General features: G+C 55.1%; 1 protein-coding gene and 1 long non-coding RNA gene across 2 annotated transcripts in view; one reads left to right on the forward strand and one right to left on the reverse strand.

Moving 5' to 3' along the window:
* Positions 1 to 18,586, forward strand: part of LOC116447733 (zinc finger protein 420-like) — a gene marked incomplete at its 5' end in the record, with an annotated part of 109,024 nt that overhangs the window by 73,052 nt on the left and 17,386 nt on the right. The window contains 1 exon segment of the mRNA XM_032117198.1: positions 17,778 to 18,321. Coding sequence (XP_031973089.1) covers positions 17,778 to 18,321 — 544 coding nt within the window.
* Positions 5,100 to 6,686, reverse strand: LOC116448338. The gene is made up of 5 exons (XR_004241895.1): positions 6,575 to 6,686; positions 5,960 to 5,995; positions 5,796 to 5,834; positions 5,330 to 5,398; positions 5,100 to 5,238 (listed from the first exon to the last, which is right to left on the reverse strand). It is a non-coding gene; the product is annotated as an uncharacterized LOC116448338 (long non-coding RNA).

The following is an 18,586-nucleotide window of genomic DNA, read 5'->3' on the forward strand; positions in this document are numbered from 1 at the left end:
TCCCAGGGATGGCTGCAGGGTGTGAAGGTGGGGGTGCAGCCAGGGGTGCCCAGCGCTGTCCTGCAGAGCCGTCCTGCATCCCTGTCTTTGCCAGGACAGGGGATCTGCCAGCTGCCAGGGGCAACTCTCAGCCTGCAGGGCAGGGAGCCAAAGGCAGCTGGATCCCAATGTGAGAACAGCGCCCACTCCACCACAATCCATCCTCCTGCAGCCCCCACAGCCAGATCCCCCATCTCCTGCTGCCCCTTCCCTCCCAGAGCTTTCCCTGTGGGACAGCCCAGAGCTGAGCCCATCCCAAACTCTCTTGGGTCCCAGCACAGTTGCCCCTATTCCCACTCAGGCACTTTGAGAAAACAGGGCTGGGCACTGACCCCTCTTCCAGGACCCCGGAATCAGGGAAAACAGGAATGTGGGAGGACTTTGAGTCAAGGGTAGGCAGGTGATTGGGATCTGCAGTCACTGGAGACACTGGGGAGCACTGGGCAATGTTGATCACCCCAAGACAAGGCTGAGGCTTGGGAAATGGCTCAGGTGTGCTTCTTCCCACAGCCAAACCACTCCATTCCCTTTCCTCACAGGCCCCAAAACAGTTCCACCTGCAGCCCCAGAGCAGAGTTCAGAGGGGAAAATGTCCTGCCCTGACCCTCACCTTGTCCCACCCACAGCCACCGTGCCCACACAGAGCACCTGGCTCCAGCTCTGCACAGCTGCTCCACATGCAGGGTGCCAGGGACCCCATCCCCAGTAAGGCTCAAACTCCAGCACTGTGCCTGGATGCAATTTGCTGCAGCTCCCCAAAGGCCCTTGTCCACACAGAGAGTCTCTGCAGTACCCTGGCCCTGGGCCCAGGCCAGCGCTGGACCTGAGTAGGATGTGCCCATCCAAAGGGACGTGGAGAAAGAGGGGCTTGTCCCCAGGCAGCCACTTGGAGCTAATTGGGCAAAGAGAGGTGTCCTGGGAGGAGGAGGGATGATGGTCCCCTGCCAGCATCTCTGATAAGCCCTGTTTGCCCAGGGCCCAAGGCTCCAGGAAGACATTCAGACATTTTGGGCTTCCAAGCTGTTAAAATCCTCTGAGAAGTGGTTCCTGAGAGCTGTTCATGGCTGTGATTCCTGTTGGACGTTCCAGGGCATTAGTGAAGGGTTCTGCTTTTGTCTTTCCCAGGGACACTGTGGATCCATCCGAGATGTGTTGTGGGCATGCTGGGAAAGCATTTCAGGCGCCTGCCTTGACTCTTTGCTCTGGAACTTCCCAAGGAGCCGCAGGGCCCATGGGAGAAGATTCTCCTTGGGAGTGTTGCTGCTTTGTGCCCCATGGAGGAGAGAGCAGAGTGCCCCCATGGGGGATTCTTGACCTCATGGACAAGTGCTGTGATGTCTTTGGTGTGCTGACATTGGTTTGGACAAGAATTGAGGAAGTGTCCGCAGGGTCCTAATTAGGGAACGTTGGCCCAGGAGGGCTCCAGGCTGCCTTGGAGATCAGTGCCAATCAGGGGGATGGCATTGGATGGCCGCTGACCACGTGCCAACGGCCGTGGGAGAATGAGCTGGACACACACAGAGGCTCCCAGTGCCAGCAGATTGGCCCCCAGCTGCAGGGATGCCAAGGGAATGTCCCTGCCTCCCTCGGGGCTGTGTCTCAGCCCTGCAGAAACTGTCCCTGCTCTTGTGCCAGCATTTCAGGAAGGATGAGTTTCCCCTCTCCTAGCGACTGCGTCTTCTGTAAAAACAACTGACAAGAGGGTCCTCAGCACAGGAAAGACTCGGAGCTCGTGGAGCACTTCCAGAGGAGGCCACCAAGATGCTCGGGGGACTGGAGCAGCTCTGTGACAGAGACAGGCTGGGACAGTTGGACCTGTTCAGCCTGGAGCAGAAAAGGCCGTGGGGACACCCCAGTGTGACCTTTCAGACTTCAAAGCACCTCCTCGGAAACATGTGGAGGAATGTTTCCGTAGGGCCTGTGTCAAACTGACAAGGGGAGATTGTTTTCAACTGAAAGAGAGTGGGTTCAGAGCAGAGATAAGGGAAAATTCTTGATGCTGAGAGTGGTGAAACACTGGCACAGATTTCCCAGCGAGCTGATGGATGCCCCGTGCCTGGAAACATTCCAGACCACATTGGACGGGGCTCTGAGCATTCTGATGGAGTGAAAGATGTCTCTGCTCCCATCCAGAAGGAGGCCCTGCCCTGTGGTGTCGGGTATTGGAGTGCTCGCTGTGTCTCTTGTAGGATGCAATTCCCCCAGGGAGCAGAGGGAACACACAGCACCACTGGGAGCAGGAGCATCCTGCCATGGAGACGGGAATATTCTGGATGCAGAGGCTCAGGCTGCCCTGTTTGGCTTCTGTGTAGATGGAGACAAGTGTCAGAAGAGACTGAGAACCAGGAGCCCCCACTGTGTCTCTGAGTCCCCTTGATTCCCTGAGGCCCCACAGTGTCACAGGTTCTCCTTTGGGCCACGAGGTCGCATGGTGTCACAGGATCCCTCTGGTGCCATGAGCCCTTGTGGTGTCACAATGGTCCTTGGTTCCACGAGGCCCCACAATTTTACAGAGTCCCCTTTCTGCTGTGAGGTCCCACATTGTCTCAGGGTTGCCTTGGCTCCATGAGGCCCCACAGTGTCACAGGTTCTCCCCTTTCTGCCATCAGGTCTCACATTGTCACAGGGTCCCTTTGGTTCCTTGAGGCCCTGCAGTGTCACAGGATCCCTCTGGTGCCATGAGCCCTTGTGGTGTCACAATGGTCCTTGGTTCCACGAGGCCCCACATTGTTACAGAGTCCCCTTCCTGCTGTGAGGTCCCACATTGTCTCAGGGTTGCCTTGGCTCCATGAGGCCCCACATTGTCACAGGTTCCCCCCTTTCTGCCATCAGGTCTCACATTGTCCCAGGGTCCCTTTGGTTCCTTGAGGCCCTGCAGTGTCACAATGGATCTTTGGTTCCTTGAGGCCCCGCATTGTCACAAGGATCCCTGGGAACCACGAGGCCCTCAGGGATCACAATGGATCCTTGGTTCCAGGAGGCCCCACAGTGCCCCAGGGCCTGTGGATTCCACAAGATCCTGGAGTGGCACAGGGTTCCTTTGCTTCCACGTGTCCCCGCGGTGTCACAATGTCCCCACGGTTCCAGGAGGCCCCGCAGTGTCACAGACGAGCAGCACTGGAGTGGGAGCAGCACCAGGGGAGGTTTTGCAGCTGCGCTGGAACAGCAGCAGCAGCAGCAGCCACGGAGCAACAGTGGAACAGCGGTGGAATGCAAGTCCCGTGAGCAGCGGCTGAGGGAGCTGGGGTTGTTTATCCTGGAGAAGAGGAGGCTCAGGGGGGACCTTCTCACTCTCTACAACTCCCTGACAGGAGGGGGCAGCCAGGTGGGGCTCGGTCTCTTCTCCCAGGGACCACAGACAGGACAAGAGGACACAGCCTTGAGCTGCAGCAGAGGAGGTTTAGGCTGGAGATTAGAAAGAGTTTCTTCACAGCAAGGGTGATTGGGCACTGGAATTCGGCTGCCCAGGGAGGTGGTGGAGTTCGCCGTCCCTGGAGGTATTTAAGGAAAGACTGGATGTGGCACTCACTGCCATGGTCTGGTGACAAGGTGGTGTTGGGTCATAGGTTGGACTGGATGATCTCACAGGTCTTTTCCAACCTGGGTAATTCTGGGATTCTGTGATTCAGTGCAGCAGCGGTGGAACCTTGGTGGAAAAAGAGTGGGAAATGACCCCACAGCTGTGGAGCAGTGCCTGAGATGCCCAAGCTGCGGGACACAGAGCGGGTCTGAGCGCTGTGTCCTGTGGGAACCAGCCCCACACACCAGAACCATGCCCGTCAGGCTGACCCAGAGCAGGGGGCAGCGGCAGGAATTGCTGCTGGGCTGCGGAAGGCGCAGATCCAGCACGTTTGATGGTGACTCGGGGGTTGGATCCTGGTTGTTGGTGGCCACCTTTGGTGGTAGCGGGACACTTTCAGTTGATCTGACGTCGTGAACTCAGGAGAAAGTCAGCACAAAAGGAATCAAGTGGCCTTTTCTGCTGCAGGGAAACGCATCTTGGTAGAGGTTTAATGATTTCTGATGTAGGAAGCAAACGGAGTCAATTTTTGGCCTGTGGTTTTGTTGTAATCCAGGGACAGTTTCCAAAATGATGCAATTTGTGGTGAAAAACCAGGAACGTGCCTCAGCATCGGGATGTTGCACACTGAGTACAGAGCTGTTTGTGGTGGTTATGATCAAGAAAACAATTGGAATTCTTGTCCCTATTTCACTCTTTCTCCCTCTCTCTCTCTGGGAATGAGTCTCCAACACTCCCTGCAGCTCTGCTTTCCATGATCTGCTCCTCTGGAGTTGGGCTTGGCCAGCTGAGCAGCGGGGAGAGAGAGGATAATGGACCATTCCAACTGCAGACTTCCTTTTTGGAGCCTCTGGATTTCCAGCGCTTAGAAATGGTCATGTTTTAAACTGTCTGACCAAATCCCACAGGTCTCACTTCTGCCCTGGCAGAAAACCCTCCTGTGGCCCTATTTGGGAACGGACCCTCGGAAACACCTCACTGCAGATGATTTTTAGTTGGTTTTGCTAAGGGATGACAAGAAGATCAGCACAAGGAGGAAGGCTGAGGGAGAGGGAAGGACCAATTCCTTCCTTTTGTCTTCCCATTGCAAAGTCTCCTGCAGAGGTTGTGCTGCAGCCAGAGACTTGCCGGGCCAAGGGCTGAGGGAAACGATTCAGCTGAGGCACTTGAGGCATCTTGTCCCCGGTTTGTAGCCCTGGATCTGGGAGGGGACTCAGCTGCCCCCCCTGTACTCCACAACCCCCCTGAAATGGGGGATTCCTCCCGCCTCTGCCAGGTGCTTCTTATCCATCCCTAGCCTGGGTGCTCCTGGTCTGAGCTCCCATGGTCATTCTGGTGGTGGGGAGCAGGAGGGAGGAGTTCAGAGCAAACCTGGGAGGTGCCAGCAGGCTCAGAGATGTGTGGAGGTGACAGTCAGACAGTGACGGGATGTGCAGATGGTCAGGGGGACAGGACAACACCTCGGGGATCATCTTCTTGGAGATTTGGGGGAATTTGCTTTGGAAAGCACACACGGACACAGACACACGGACACAGAGCGTAGCTTTGCCAAAAGGGTGTATTGATTAGTCAGGGGAAATGGCCCTGGGCTCAAAGGGTTCAGAGGATTCCTCCAGGGATGATCATCTCCTCATTCCAGTGGTGGGAAAAGGACACGGTTGTCCCCACAACTTGCAATCCTAAAAGACATTCGCAGAAGGTGACCTCTGGTGCCCACTGGGACATGAGAGGGGCCTTGGCCCCAGCCCTCTCCCTGCAGGCACTGCTCACCTAGGCATCCAGAGAGGCAGCCAGGAGCTTCACCCGCAGAACTTCCTCCAGCTTTTTATGCAGAGCAGGCTGGGGACAAAGGCAGCGTTAGAGACACACTGGGGGCACTGGGCTGCACTGGGAGGAAAAGGGAAAGCAAAGGGGTCCTTGGGGAAGGGGCCTGCGGGCAGCAATGGGGTGCAGGAGCTGCTGTGCTCCTGCCCAGAGGCAGTGGGGTCCTGGCCAAGAGGCACAGCTGGGGCAGGGGCTGCGGCCTGGGCCATGCAGGGGGTGCTGGGGGGCCTGGGATGGGAATGCAACAGGGGCCCTGGGCAAGGGGTTCCCTGGGAAGGATCCGTGGGGCAGGGGAGGTGTCTGGGGTGTCAGCAGGGCTGCACTGGGCTGTGCTGGGGCAGCATGGGATGGCCTGGGGTGTGGTGGGCGTGCGAGGGGAGGGTCTGACACCGGCAGAACTCCTGGTACCCACCTGAGGTGTCTTCAGGATGTCGACATTGACTACATCCACCTGCAGAGAGACCAGGTGATCTCGCTGGTCACTGGGGTGTCCCCGGTGCCAGCAAGGGATGGGGGGAACCAAAGTGCCCCCCAATTACCAGAGGGGATGCCCTCCAGTCCCAGCCCCCCACTCACCTCCTGGAGATCATCTTGGGTTCCTTCCAGGAGTGCCTGGGAAAGGACAACAAAGGCTTGGTCTGGATTGGACCTTGTGGGGCTGAGGGGGGAACACGGGTGCAGGGAGCAGGGCGGAGGCAAAGGGATGGGAATTCAGGGCCTCCAAGGAGATCTGTTTGGAGCTGGGGGAGACCCAAAGACACTGACCTGGGGTAAATTGAGGAGCCAAGGGACGTGGCTGGGACCGTGGAAGGGGCCCGGTGTAAGGTACAGGGCAGGAGAAAGGAATTGTGGTGTAGGGACATGGCAGTGCAAGGGAGGGGCTTGGTGGGGAAAGAAGAACGGGGACGGGCGAGGACAAAAGCGACAGGACTGAGAGAGGGTTTGGGAGCTGGGGGTGAGTCCAGGAATGGTATCAGGAGACAGCACTGCAGTGGCCAGGAAGAAAGGCAAAGGACTGGGGGGGGGGCATGGAAGGAAAGGGCTTGGGAATGGTCAGTGGGAGGGCGTTTGGGGAGGCTGACTAGGACACAGAGGAGAGAGCCGGGAGGAAATTCCTGAAGGGACACCAAAAGGGTGGGATGAGAGGCCAGAAAGGGCAGGGTGTGGGGACATGTTTGGCTGGTGCCTCACCTTGGCCTGTGCTGGGAGGCACAGCAGGATGGAGAAGAGCAGGGCCACGCTGAGCACAGCCACCTTCATCTTCCTCTCGCACTGGGCAGCGCTGGCTGAGGCTGCACCGGGCCAGGAGCACCTTTATCCCTGCCAGGACTCCTCCCTGCACCCTCCCCGACAGCCCCCAGGCCAAAGCCCGGCTTGGCACAGCCCCCAGCCCTGGCCACAAGCCCGGCCCTGGCACAGAGTCCATCCCACCTGCGGCACGCATCCAGCCCCCTTGCCTGGCATCCCTCCAGCTTCCTGCACAGGGCAGCTGCCCCTGGAATGGCCCAGGCACCTGCGGGGGCCAAGGCCCTGGGGGGGGCAGGGAGCCAAAGGCAGCTGGGGACCCTGTGGGGACAACCCCCACTCCACCACAATCCATCCTCCTGCAGCCCCCACAGCCAGATCCCCCATCTCCCACTGCCCCTTCCCTCCCTGAGCTTTCCCTGTGGGACATCCCAGAGCTGAGCCCAGTCCCAGACCCAATATGTGGGAGAAGAACAGTGTCATGGGCAATGTGATCAACCCCATAACTGGGATCTCCAGTCACTGGAGACACTGGGGAGCACTGGGGAGCACTGGGGGTGGTGATCAACTGCATACAATGCTGAGGCTTGGGGAATGACTCAGGTGTGGCAGTTCCTAAATTCACACCACCTCGTTTTCTTGCATTGCAGGCCTCAAACCGGTCCCATCTCCAGCCCCAGAGCAGAGTCCAGAGGGGAAGATGCCCTACCCAGACCCTCACACTGTCACACCTGGGCACACCAGAGCACCTGGGGCCCGCTCTGCACAGCTGCCCCACACATGTGTGCTTCCAGGACCCCATCTGTGGGATATGCCCACCTGTAATACCCATCCCCAACAAGGCTCAGACGCCAGCACTGTCCCTGCCTGGGACATGCCCACAGCTCCCCAAGGCCCTTGTCCCCACAGAGGGTCTCTGCAGATCCCTGGCCCTGGGCCCAGGCCAGCACTGGACCTGAGCAGGAAGTGCCCATCTAAGGGGAAGTGGAGAAAGAGGAGCTTGTCCCCAGGCAGCCACTTGGAGCTAATTGGGCAAAGAGAGGTGTCCTGGGAGGAGGAGGGATGATGGTCCCCTGCCAGCATCTCTGATAAGCCCTGTTTGCCCAGGGCCCGAGGCACCAGGAAGACATTCAAACTCCTTGGGCTTCCAAGAAGTTAAAATCCTCTGAGAAGTGGTTCCTGAGAGCTGTTCATGGCTGTGGTTCCTGTTGGACGTTCCAGGGCATTAGTGAAGGGTTCTGCATCTGTCTTTCCCAGGGACACTGTGGATCCATCCGAGATGTGTTGTGGGCCAGCTGGGAAAGCATTTCAGGCGCCTGCCTTGACTCTTTGCTCTGGAACTTCCCAAGGAGCCGCAGGGCCCACAGGGGAAGATTTTCCTTGGGAGTGTTGCTGCTTTGTGCCCCATGGAGGAGAGAGCAGAGCGTCCCCATGGGGGATACTTGTCCTCATGGACAAGTGCTGTGACGTCTTTGGTGTGCTGAAGTTGGTTTGGACAAGAATTGAGGAAGTGTCCGCAGGGTCCTAATTAGGGAACGTTGGCCCAGGAGGGCTCCAGGCTGCCTTGGAGATCAGTGCCAATCAGGGGGATGGCATTGGACGGCTGCTGACCACGTGCCAACGGCCGTGGGAGAATGAGCTGGACACACACAGAGGCTCCCAGTGCCGGCAGATTGGCCCCCAGCTGCAGGGATGCCAAGGGAATGTCCCTGCCTCCCTCGGGGCTGTGTCTCAGCCCTGCAGAAACTGTCCCTGCTCTTGTGCCAGCATTTCAGGAAGGATGAGTTTCCCCTCTCCTAGCGACTGCGTCTTCTGTAAAGACAATTGACAAGAGAGTCCTCAGCACAGGAAAGACTCGGAGCTCGTGGAGCACTTCCAGAGGAGGCCACCAAGATGCTCAGGGGACTGGAGCAGCTCTGTGACAGAGACAGGCTGGGACAGTTGGACATGTTCAGCCTGGAGCAGAAAAGGCCGTGGGGACACCCCAGTGTGACCTTTCAGACTTCAAAGCACCTCCTCGGAAACATGTGGAGAAATGTTTCCATAGGGCCTTTGTCAAGGGGACAAGGGGAGATTGTTTTCAACTAAGAGAGAGTGGGTTCAGAGCAGAGATAAGGGAAAATTCTTGATGCTGAGAGTGGTGAAACACTGGCACAGATTTCCCAGCGAGCTGGTGGATGCCCCGTCCCTGGAAACATTCCAGACCACATTGGACGGGGCTCTGAGCATTCTGATGGAGTGAAAGATGTCTCTGCTGCCACCCAGAAGGAGGCCCTGCCCTATGGTGTCGGGTACCGGAGTGCTCGCTGTGTCTCTTGTAGGATGCAATTCCCCCAGGGAGCAGAGGGAACACACAGCACCACTGGGAGCAGGAGCATCCTGCCATGGAGACGGGAATATTCTGGATGCAGAGGCTCAGGCTGCCCTGTTTGGCTTCTGTGTAGATGGAGACAAGTGTCAGAAGAGACTGAGAACCAGGAGCCCCCACCGTGTCTCTGAGTCCCCTTGATTCCCTGAGGCCCCACAGTGTCACAGGTTCTCCTTTGGGCCACGAGGTCCCCCGGTGTCACAGGATCCCTCTGGTGCCATGAGCCCTTGTGGTGTCACAATGGTCCTTGGTTCCACGAGGCCCCACATTGTTACAGAGTCCCCTTTCTGCTGTGATGTCCCACATTGTCTCAGGGTTGCCTTGGCTCCATGAGGCCCCACATTGTCACAGGTTCCCCCCTTTCTGCCATCAGGTCTCACATTGTCCCAGGGTCTCTTTGGTTCCATGAGGCCCCACAGTGTCACAAGGATCCCTGGGAACCACGAGGCCCTCAGGGATCACAATGGATCCTTGGTTCCAGGAGGCCCCACAGTGCCCCAGGGCCTGTGGATTCCACAAGATCCTGGAGTGGCACAGGGTTCCTTTGCTTCCACGTGTCCCCGCGGTGTCACAATGTCCCCACGGTTCCAGGAGGCCCCGCAGTGTCACAGACGAGCAGCACTGGAGTGGGAGCAGCACCAGGGGAGGGTTTGCAGCTGCGCTGGAACAGCAGCAGCAGCAGCAGCCACGGAGCAACAGTGGAACAGCAGTGGAATGCAAGTCCCGTGAGCAGCAGCTGAGGGAGCTGGGGTTGTTTATCTGGAGAAGAGGAGGCTGAGGGGGGACCTTCTCACTCTCTACAACTCCCTGACAGGAGGGGGCAGCCAGGTGGGGCTCAGTCTCTTCTCCCAGGGAACACAGACAGGACAAGAGGACACAGCCTTGAGCTGCAGCAGAGGAGGTTTAGGCTGGAGATTAGAAGGAGTTTCTTCACAGCAAGGGTGATTGGGCATTGGAATGGGCTGCCCAGGGAGGTGGTGGAGTTGCCGTCCCTGGAGGTATTTAAGGAAAGACTGGGTGTGGCACTCACTGCCATGGTCTGGTGACAAGGTGGTGTTGGGTCATAGGTGGGACTGGATGATCTCACAGGTCTTTTCCAACCTGGGTAATTCTGGGATTCTGTGATTTTGTGCAGCAGTGGTGGAACCTTGGTGGAAAAAGAGTGGGAAAGGCCCCGCAGCTGTGGAGCAGTGCCTGAGATGCCCAAGCTGCGGGACACAGAGCGGGTCTGAGCGCTGTGTCCTGCTGGAGCCAGCTCCACACACCAGAACCATGCCCGTCAGGCTGACCCAGAGCAGGGGGCAGCGGCAGGAATTGCTGCTGGGCTGCGGAAGGCGCAGATCCAGCGCGTTTGATGGTGACTCGGGGGTTGGATCCTGGTTGTTGGCGGCCACCTTTGGTGGTAGCGGGACACTTTCAGTTGATCTGAAGTCGTGAACTCAGGAGAAAGTCAGCACAAAGGGAATCAAGTGGCCTTTTCTGCTGCAGGGAAACACATCTTGGTAGAGATTTAATGATTTCTGATGTAGGAAGCAAACGGAGTCAATTTTTGGCCTGTGGTTTTGTTGTAATCCAGGGACAGTTTCCAAAATGATGCAATTTGTGGTGAAAAACCAGGAACGTGCCTCAGCATCGGGATGTTGCACACTGAGTACAGAGCTGTTTGTGGTGGTTGTGATCAAGAAAACAACTGGCGTTCTTGTCCCTACTTCACTCTTTCTCCCTCTCTCTCTGGGAATGAGTCTCCAACACTCCCTGCAGCTCTGCTTTCCATGATCTGCTCCTCTGGAGTTGGGCTTGGCCAGCTGAGCAGCGGGAAGCAGGAGGATAATGGACCATTCCCACTGCAGACTTCCTTTTTGTAGCCTCTGGATTTCCAGCATTTAGAAATGGTCATGTTTTAAACTGTCTGACCAAATCCCACTTCTGCCCTGGCAGAAAACCCTCCTGTGGCCCTGTTTGGGAACGGACCCTCGGAAACACCTCACTGCAGATGAGTTTTGGTTGGTTTTGCTAAGGGATGACAAGAAGATCAGCACAAGGAGGAAGGCTGAGGGAGAGGGAAGGACCAATTCCTTCCTTTTGTCTTCCCACTGGAAAGTCTCCTGCACAGGTTGTGCTGCAGCCAGAGACTTGCCGGGCCAAGGGCTGAAGGAAACGATTCAGCTGAGGCACTTGAGGCATCTTGTCCCCGGTTTGTAGCCCTGGATCTGGGAGGGGACTCAGCTGCTCCCCCTGCACCCCACAACCCCCCTGAAATGGGGGATTCCTCCCCCCTCTGCCAGGTGCTTCTTATCCATCCCTAGCCTGGGTGCTCCTGGTCTGAGCTCCCATGGTCATTCCTGGTGGTGGGGAGCAGGAGGGAGAAGTTCAGAGCAAACCTGGGAGGTGCCAGCAGGCTCAGAGATGTGTGGATGTGACAGTGAGACAGTGACGGGATTTGCACATGGTCACGGGGACAGGACAACACCTCGGGGATCAACTTCTTGGAGATTTGGGGGAATTTCCTTTGGAAAGCACACACGGATACAGTTACATGGACACGGAGTGTAAATTTGCTGAAGGGGTTTATTGAGCATTTGAGGAAAAAGGCCCAGGGCTCACAGGGGATCAGGCAATTCCTCCAGGGATGATCATCATCTCCTCATGCCACTGGAGAGGGACAGGACATGGTTTTCACCACCTGGTCCAATTGCGCAGCAGAGGGTCCCCGGATGGGGTCCCCGGGCCGGCGCCCCGCCTCGGCCGGCGCCAAGCAGCCAGCTTAGAACTGGTGTGGACCAGGGGAATCTGACTGTTTAATTAAAACAAAGCATCGCGAAGGCCCGAGGCGGGTGTTGACGCCATGTGATTTCTGCCCAGTGCTCTGAATGTCAAAGTGAAGAAATTCAATGAAGCGCGGGTAAGCGGCCAGCGTAACTACCATCTTCTGAGGAGATACCTGTTACGAAGTGGGCACTGCTGCAAAGGTCACTCCTCTTCATGGTACCACTGTATGCCCTTTGAAGTGTAACGAAGCCGACTTCTGCCCCAGCATGATATCATTGGAATCTCCAGTCAACAATCTCCTGCTAAACTGTAAAACAAATTTTATGTAAGGACCGTGCAGCTTTTTACCCGAATTCTGGCCCAGGGATTTGTGCCTGGCAAGATCCGGTAATTTATTGAGGGGTCTACTGCCGATCTTATTCCTCCTCTCTGAAAATTTTGGACACTTTAACTATCCGGATCCCTAAAATGTGTCCATCGATAAACCTGTACCAGGCATTGACCGGCACCCAAACTTCCCGTTTTGATTGGCTGCACCTGGCATCTAAAACTTTTAATCTAGATTCCTTGTGTAAAAACAGGGCCTACCTGTGTTCTCTAAATTTACCATCTGGCCTCCCTAACTTAGCAGAAAATGCATTTGAACTGCTGACACTGGAGTTTTACACATCGGGTGTGTTTGACACTAAGGAGTGTGTTTGTTTTCCTACGGTTTGGGAGGGTTTTCCCAGGCTATGGGAGGTGTAAGAACATCTTAAACCTCAACCAAGTGTGGGAGAAGACAGCTGTCTCCCGAGACTTTTTTACTAAACAACAGGGGGAAAAAGCAGCAAGGAGAGGGAAGGAATATTGGAAACATTGCCTCCTGAGCTGGAGAACAACCTGCCAGCAACATCCCCACCCACATCTCTAAGTTTCCTCTTGCGTGACTTTTGAATAGGTTCCCACAGAGGGAGGAAACTGGTAATTGCCCTTGTTCCCCAGACCAACTTATCAATGTTTCTGTTCCTCATTCTAAGCACAGCTAAGCAAACATACAAATGACAGATCAGCAATTATTCCATAAGCAATTCCTAACATCTTGAAAACTGTTTCAGGTCCAGCTCTCTTAACCATTTTAATTAACTCTAGCTGGGCCCAAATTCCTTCCTCTTCTAACTAATTGCAACACAGCTAGCCTATAACTAAACTCTTTATGTTTCTTTTAAATCTATGTTTCGCCCACAAAAGGTGTTGGTCTAAGGAGGAAGAGCATCTGCTGATAAGGTTGAAGGCTCAGTTTTGGGGAAACAAAACCATCAGTAAACTCATTGCCAAACACATTCTGTCCAAGATAGGGAAGCAGATGAGTGATAAGAGGAGATTGCTGCCCAGGGAACCAGCTGTGGGCATGGGAACAGAACCTGGCATGAGTCATTGGCCAGATAATGAGGAGGAACAGCTGGGAACATCAACCAGCAGAGGGAGGGGCAGCTGCGGGCCCATTATCAGAGAACTTTCAGTCAAAGTCTTTCAGCTGGGAAACTCAACTCCTTCCCATGGGCATTCAAGCAGGTACTTAATGGCCAGCAGATGACATCACTGGTCAATGAGTCAGCCCAGGGCTGCTTCAGATGCATCAATATGATAAGCCAGATAAGAACATCAGCCCGAGATAAGAACAAAGCAGGGACCCAGGAAGAAAACTCCTGAAGACCTTGCCAGAAGTGGCTGACTAAGAGAGCAATCAGGAGAGGTGCACTTCCAGCACCTATTCCATCTAGATTGGGGGAAATCAGCCAAGATTACTCTGCATGACATTGAATGCCTGTCCTGCAAAATTCTACCCAGTGAAATTTGTGTGGCATTTAAAGACAGATGGGAAACACCTGGAAAGTTTAAGAGCCTTGGGAACTTGCAAATTCAATGGGAAAGCTGACAATAGCGCTTCCAGGGACTTAATTACAGCCAAAGAAACTGAGAAGAACGTGCAGGAGATGAGCAAAAGCTGAGCTCCTGATCCAGACGGGATTACCCTAAAGGACCTCGAGAAGACAGACCCTGAGTTTGCCCAGACCATGGAGATATTCAACCTTTGGTTAACATCAGGTAAAATCTCGGACATGGTGAGGGGATGCAGGACTGTATTAACACCAAAGTCAACCAAACCAGAACATTTCCAAGACATTAATAACTGGAGACCCATCATGATTGGCTCCATCCTGTCTAAGACTGTTCTCCAGAATATTAACAGCAAGGTTGACTAAAGCATGCTCCCTCAACCCAAGGCAAAGAGGCTTTATCAGAATGGCAGGATGCTCTGAAAATGTGAAACTCCTGCAAACAGTAATTCGGTCTGCCAAAAAATATCACAAACCGCTGGGGGTTGTATTTGTGGACATCACTAAGGCTTTTGACACCGTCAGCCACCAGCACATTCTACATGGTCTGCAGCAAAGGGAAGTGGAGCCTCATGTCATCAGCTTGGTGAGCAATATGTATGAGAACATCCGTACATATATCACCACAAAGAAAACACAGACAGACCACATCCAGATCCAGGTGTGAGTCAAACAGGGCAACCCAATGTTGCCTTTTGCAAGCTGGAAGAGAGTGGCAGAGGGTACAACCACTGGGGAATGAACAGCGTCACAGCGATGGCATTTGCAGACGATGTGGTCTTATTGAGCGATTCCTGGGAAAACATGAAGCAGAACATCAAGATATTAGAGACCTTCTGCAATCTCCCCGGTCTCAAAACACAAGGGGAACAGTGCCACGGCTTTTCCATCAAGCAAACAAAGGACTCTTCTAGCATCAACAACTGCACTGCTTGGACCATCACTGGCACAGCCCGAACATGACTGGCCCCGGTGACTCTGAAAAAGATCTGGGCCTGCAGATTGACCCTTGGATTGGTGTAGCAAAATGCATCCTATCTACAAAACTCACATTCTGGTTACAGTGAATTGGTAAAGTCCCTCTTCAAACTCTAGGAATCAAAAAATGGATAGCCCAAAAACATATACCATCCCTCAAGTGACCTACCTGGCTGACCATTCAGAACTGAAAGCAGGGTTCCTCGAGGCCCTTGACCTAAAAGTTTGATCAACCCTCAAGGAATGGCTGCACTTACCTGCAGGTACCTGTGCTGCCATCTTGTACTTGAGCATGAAGGATGACGGGTTGGGTATTGTGATGTATGGATGCGAGAGACACAAGGCAGGTGTAAGTGAATCGGGTTTATTGTAAAGTTAGAGAGCGTTCATACTTTTGAGTGTGAGAAACTGTTTTAGCTGCTCGCTCAAAAACCGGTTACAGTCCCCTAATAAATCTGTTGTCTTGACAGTTTGTCATTCTTTTCTCAAGGCTTGCAGCCTGACAAACAGGATGCCTTTCCTGTTTGCAGATCCTGTGTAATCAGCTTTCTTCCACGCTTCTCAGCATTCTTGCTCACGCGATGCAGCAGCGGCAGCTTCCTCGGTAACTCCATGCAGCAGCCTCTCCAGCTGGCAGTGGCAGCTGGGGCAAGAGGACACAGGGGACAGCTCTCCTTTTGCAGCCTCACGGGACAGCAATGTGTCTCAGCACCAACCCCGGCAGCGGGCAGCAAACAGCAAAGGCAGGCAGGTCCCATCAGGCAGCACTGGACCTCAGCGTCACTCACCGGCAGCTGGCAGAAGTGGTGAAGGCAGCAGATCTGATTGAGCAGCAGTTGGTGTCGGCAGCCAGGAGAAGCAGTAAAACAAGAGGGCAGAGCCCAAGAGCAAGCCACGGCGCAGCCCCATCTTGGTAAGGACAGGCACCCACTGCGAGCACCACAGGTGACCGCTGTGCCTCCGATTGCCGAGCAAAGGGGGCAGAGCCCAGACCCCACACATCAGCAAAGTCTCGGTTTGCCCCCAACCTCTCATGCTATCTCTGCGATTGCTGAGAACCGACCCCCCAGCCAGAGAGCTCACTCCCCAGCCACCACTTCCAAACTCTGGTTTCTCTGGCTGAGCCATCACCATGGTATGTGAGGAGGCGTGGCCATTTCTTTGGTTTCCTAATTGCCCCTGATTGTCTCCTGGGCAACCCCCTTCCCTCACTGCCTCTTCCTGTCAGATGGGACAAAATTCCTGAAAAGAAAAACAAACCCACAACAACCAGCAGTCACACCCAGCCTGAGGGGACTTCTCTGCTAATTGGTCATTATCAACCAGCAGAATGGGCAGCTGCAAAGACTTAGACAATCAAGGACTCCCAAAATATCCTGTGACTCAGAGAATGACATCATTCCATTGTGAACCTCCCTGACCTGGGGGAGGTACTGAGCATTTCCACCTGAACCTGAGCATATAAAACCTGGCTTGGGGGAACTAGGAAACCACTGCTGCTCAAGGGATCCAGAGGAGGAGCAGAACTTCCACAGGACCAGCACTTTTGACAAGACTGTGACCACCACGTGGTAGGATCTCCAGCACCTCTCTGACCAGCACGGTGCCAGGTTGTACTCAGTCTTTGTGGCTTAAAACCCGTTTTCTCTTGATTGCTGTGTTTATTGTAATCTCTTTAATGAATTGTGAGCCCGACGGGAACTCTCTCTTGAGGTGGTTGAGGCGGGTTCATTTCTCCTGCCAGTTTCCCTTAAAAGCAGCACAGTGTTTTTTGGGAGGGGCTGTTTGGAGCTTGCAGGACTCCAAAGCTGAGGCAAAAAGATCCTCTGGGGGATGCTGGGGTGTCCCCAGGAAGGGTTTTTCTGGCAGTCCTGGTAGCTGCTGCCAGCAGAGCCCCCAAGGTGGGCGGGGGGATGCCAGGTCCCTACCCCACAGTGAGAGTTGGCCTTCCTGGGTCAGGCACTGCTGCTTTCAGCCCAGAGCCAGGGGGTTGTGGGACCCCCCAGAAGAGCCAGAGCAGGGGCACCTTGGGACCTGCAGAGTGAGGAGAGCAGAGAGGAACAATATCGGGACTGGGGGAACGCCAGCAATCTGGAGGAGAGGGAATCTGGAGAGGGTGAACCCTGTGATTGCCTGCACCCTGAAGTGGGGACCTCAGAGAGGGGGGACCTCAAGGATTGCCAGGACCCTGAAGTGGGAAAGGGGGGATGCCTTGGAGCCCTGGCTCCCTGAAGCAGAGAATAAGGGGAGAAGGGACCCCAGGACTCCCAAAGCCCCCCAGCATTCCTAAGTGAGGGGATGCCAGAGAAGAGGGACACAAAGGATCTCCAAGTTTGGAGACCAAAGTGGGGGGAGCCTTGGAATTCCAGGGACGCCAGGCAACCTGGGTGGGTGGGGACCAAGCAGATGGGGGAAACCCAATACATTCAGGACCCCCAGCAGCTGGGACAGGAGGGAGCCCCCAGAAGCTCAAAGTAGAGGGACCAGAGAGGGGGAACTCGCAGGAGGCTGCTTTTGAACTGAATCTTGGTGTTTTGGAGGTTTTTATGGACACCAGAGGCCCGGTGACTTCTAGAGATGGACTTGGGCAGGAGGAACGCCCAACCCAATGCGCTCACACCTTGTTTTTCCCCATTGCAGGAGTCCCCATTCCCAAACCTTGGCCGGATGGAGGAGAAAGCTGTGAGGAAAAGGAAGATGCCCCAGGACAGCCAGACAGGTGAGGCAGAAGTCACTGCCCCTTTCCCCCTCTCTTCTACTCCATCTCTCAGCCCAGCATCACCCCTGGCTGCAGGACAACCCTGCTGCCGACGCCATCCTGCCGAGGATGAACTGGGGGATCTCCTTCCCCTTCCCTCTGACATGGAAGCAAATCCCATCCTCTCTTTGTTCTTCCTCCCCCAGACAACGAGCTGAGGATGGAGACCAGGAAGGGCAAATTCCCCCGACAGAGTCTTGTGGAAGAGGTCGTTTTGAGTGGCTCCACGTCACAGGAATCCAACGGGAAGGTGAAGCCCCAAAGATCCCACACAAAGAGGGGCTCCAAACCCAGGCCAGGGTGCTCCAAGGAGGAAAGACCCACTGTGTGCCGGGATGGCAGCTGGAGCTCCAGCCAGAGCTCAGACCTAGTGGTCCATGAGCAGCTTCATGATAGGGAGAAGCCCTATGAGTGTGGTGAATGTGGGAAGAGCTTCCGCTGGAAGTCTGACCTGATCCGCCATGAGAGGATCCATACCGGGGAACGGCCCTACAAGTGCTTGGAATGTGGGAAGGACTTCAATGTCAGCTCCAGCCTGATCCGCCACCAGATGACCCACACAGGGGAACGGCCCTACAAGTGTGGGGAATGTGGGAAGAGGTTCAGCAGGAGCTTGGCCCTGATTCACCACCAGAGGATCCACACCGGGGAGAAGCCCTACGAGTGTCCCGAGTGTGGCAAGAGGTGTCGGGACAGCTCCAAACTCCTCCTGCATCAGCGGATTCACACAGACGAGAGGCCCTTCCGCTGCCCCGACTGTGGGAAGGGCTTCTGCCGCAACTCTAGCCTCGTCCCCCATCAGCGCATCCACACTGGGGAGAGGCCCTACAAGTGTCCTGAGTGTGGGAAGAGCTTCACTCGGAGTTCTTACTTGACTAATCACCGGCAGAGCCACCGGTAAGGGAAGCCCTGGGACCGCCCCAACTGCAGGAAAAGCTTTGTCCGCTGCCCCATCATCATCCTCCATCAGAGGACCCACTTTGCAAAGAGAGCTGGTGACCCACATTCCTGGTGATCCATGCTGGGAAGACACCTGGATGGTGATCTCCTTATTCTGGTTTTCCACAGGCACCTGGGTGAACACAGCAGCAGGGTTGGTGGTGTTGCAGTTTTCCCTGTAAGTAACTTCTTTGTCTTATCCCTTCTGTTATCAGTATTGTTGCCCTTCCTGTTTGTTCCTTATCTCATTGCTGTTCCCAGTAAAT

Source organism: Corvus moneduloides, chromosome 9 (assembly GCF_009650955.1).
Source record: "Corvus moneduloides isolate bCorMon1 chromosome 9, bCorMon1.pri, whole genome shotgun sequence".
In the NCBI taxonomy this organism is placed as follows: domain Eukaryota; kingdom Metazoa; phylum Chordata; class Aves; order Passeriformes; family Corvidae; genus Corvus; species Corvus moneduloides.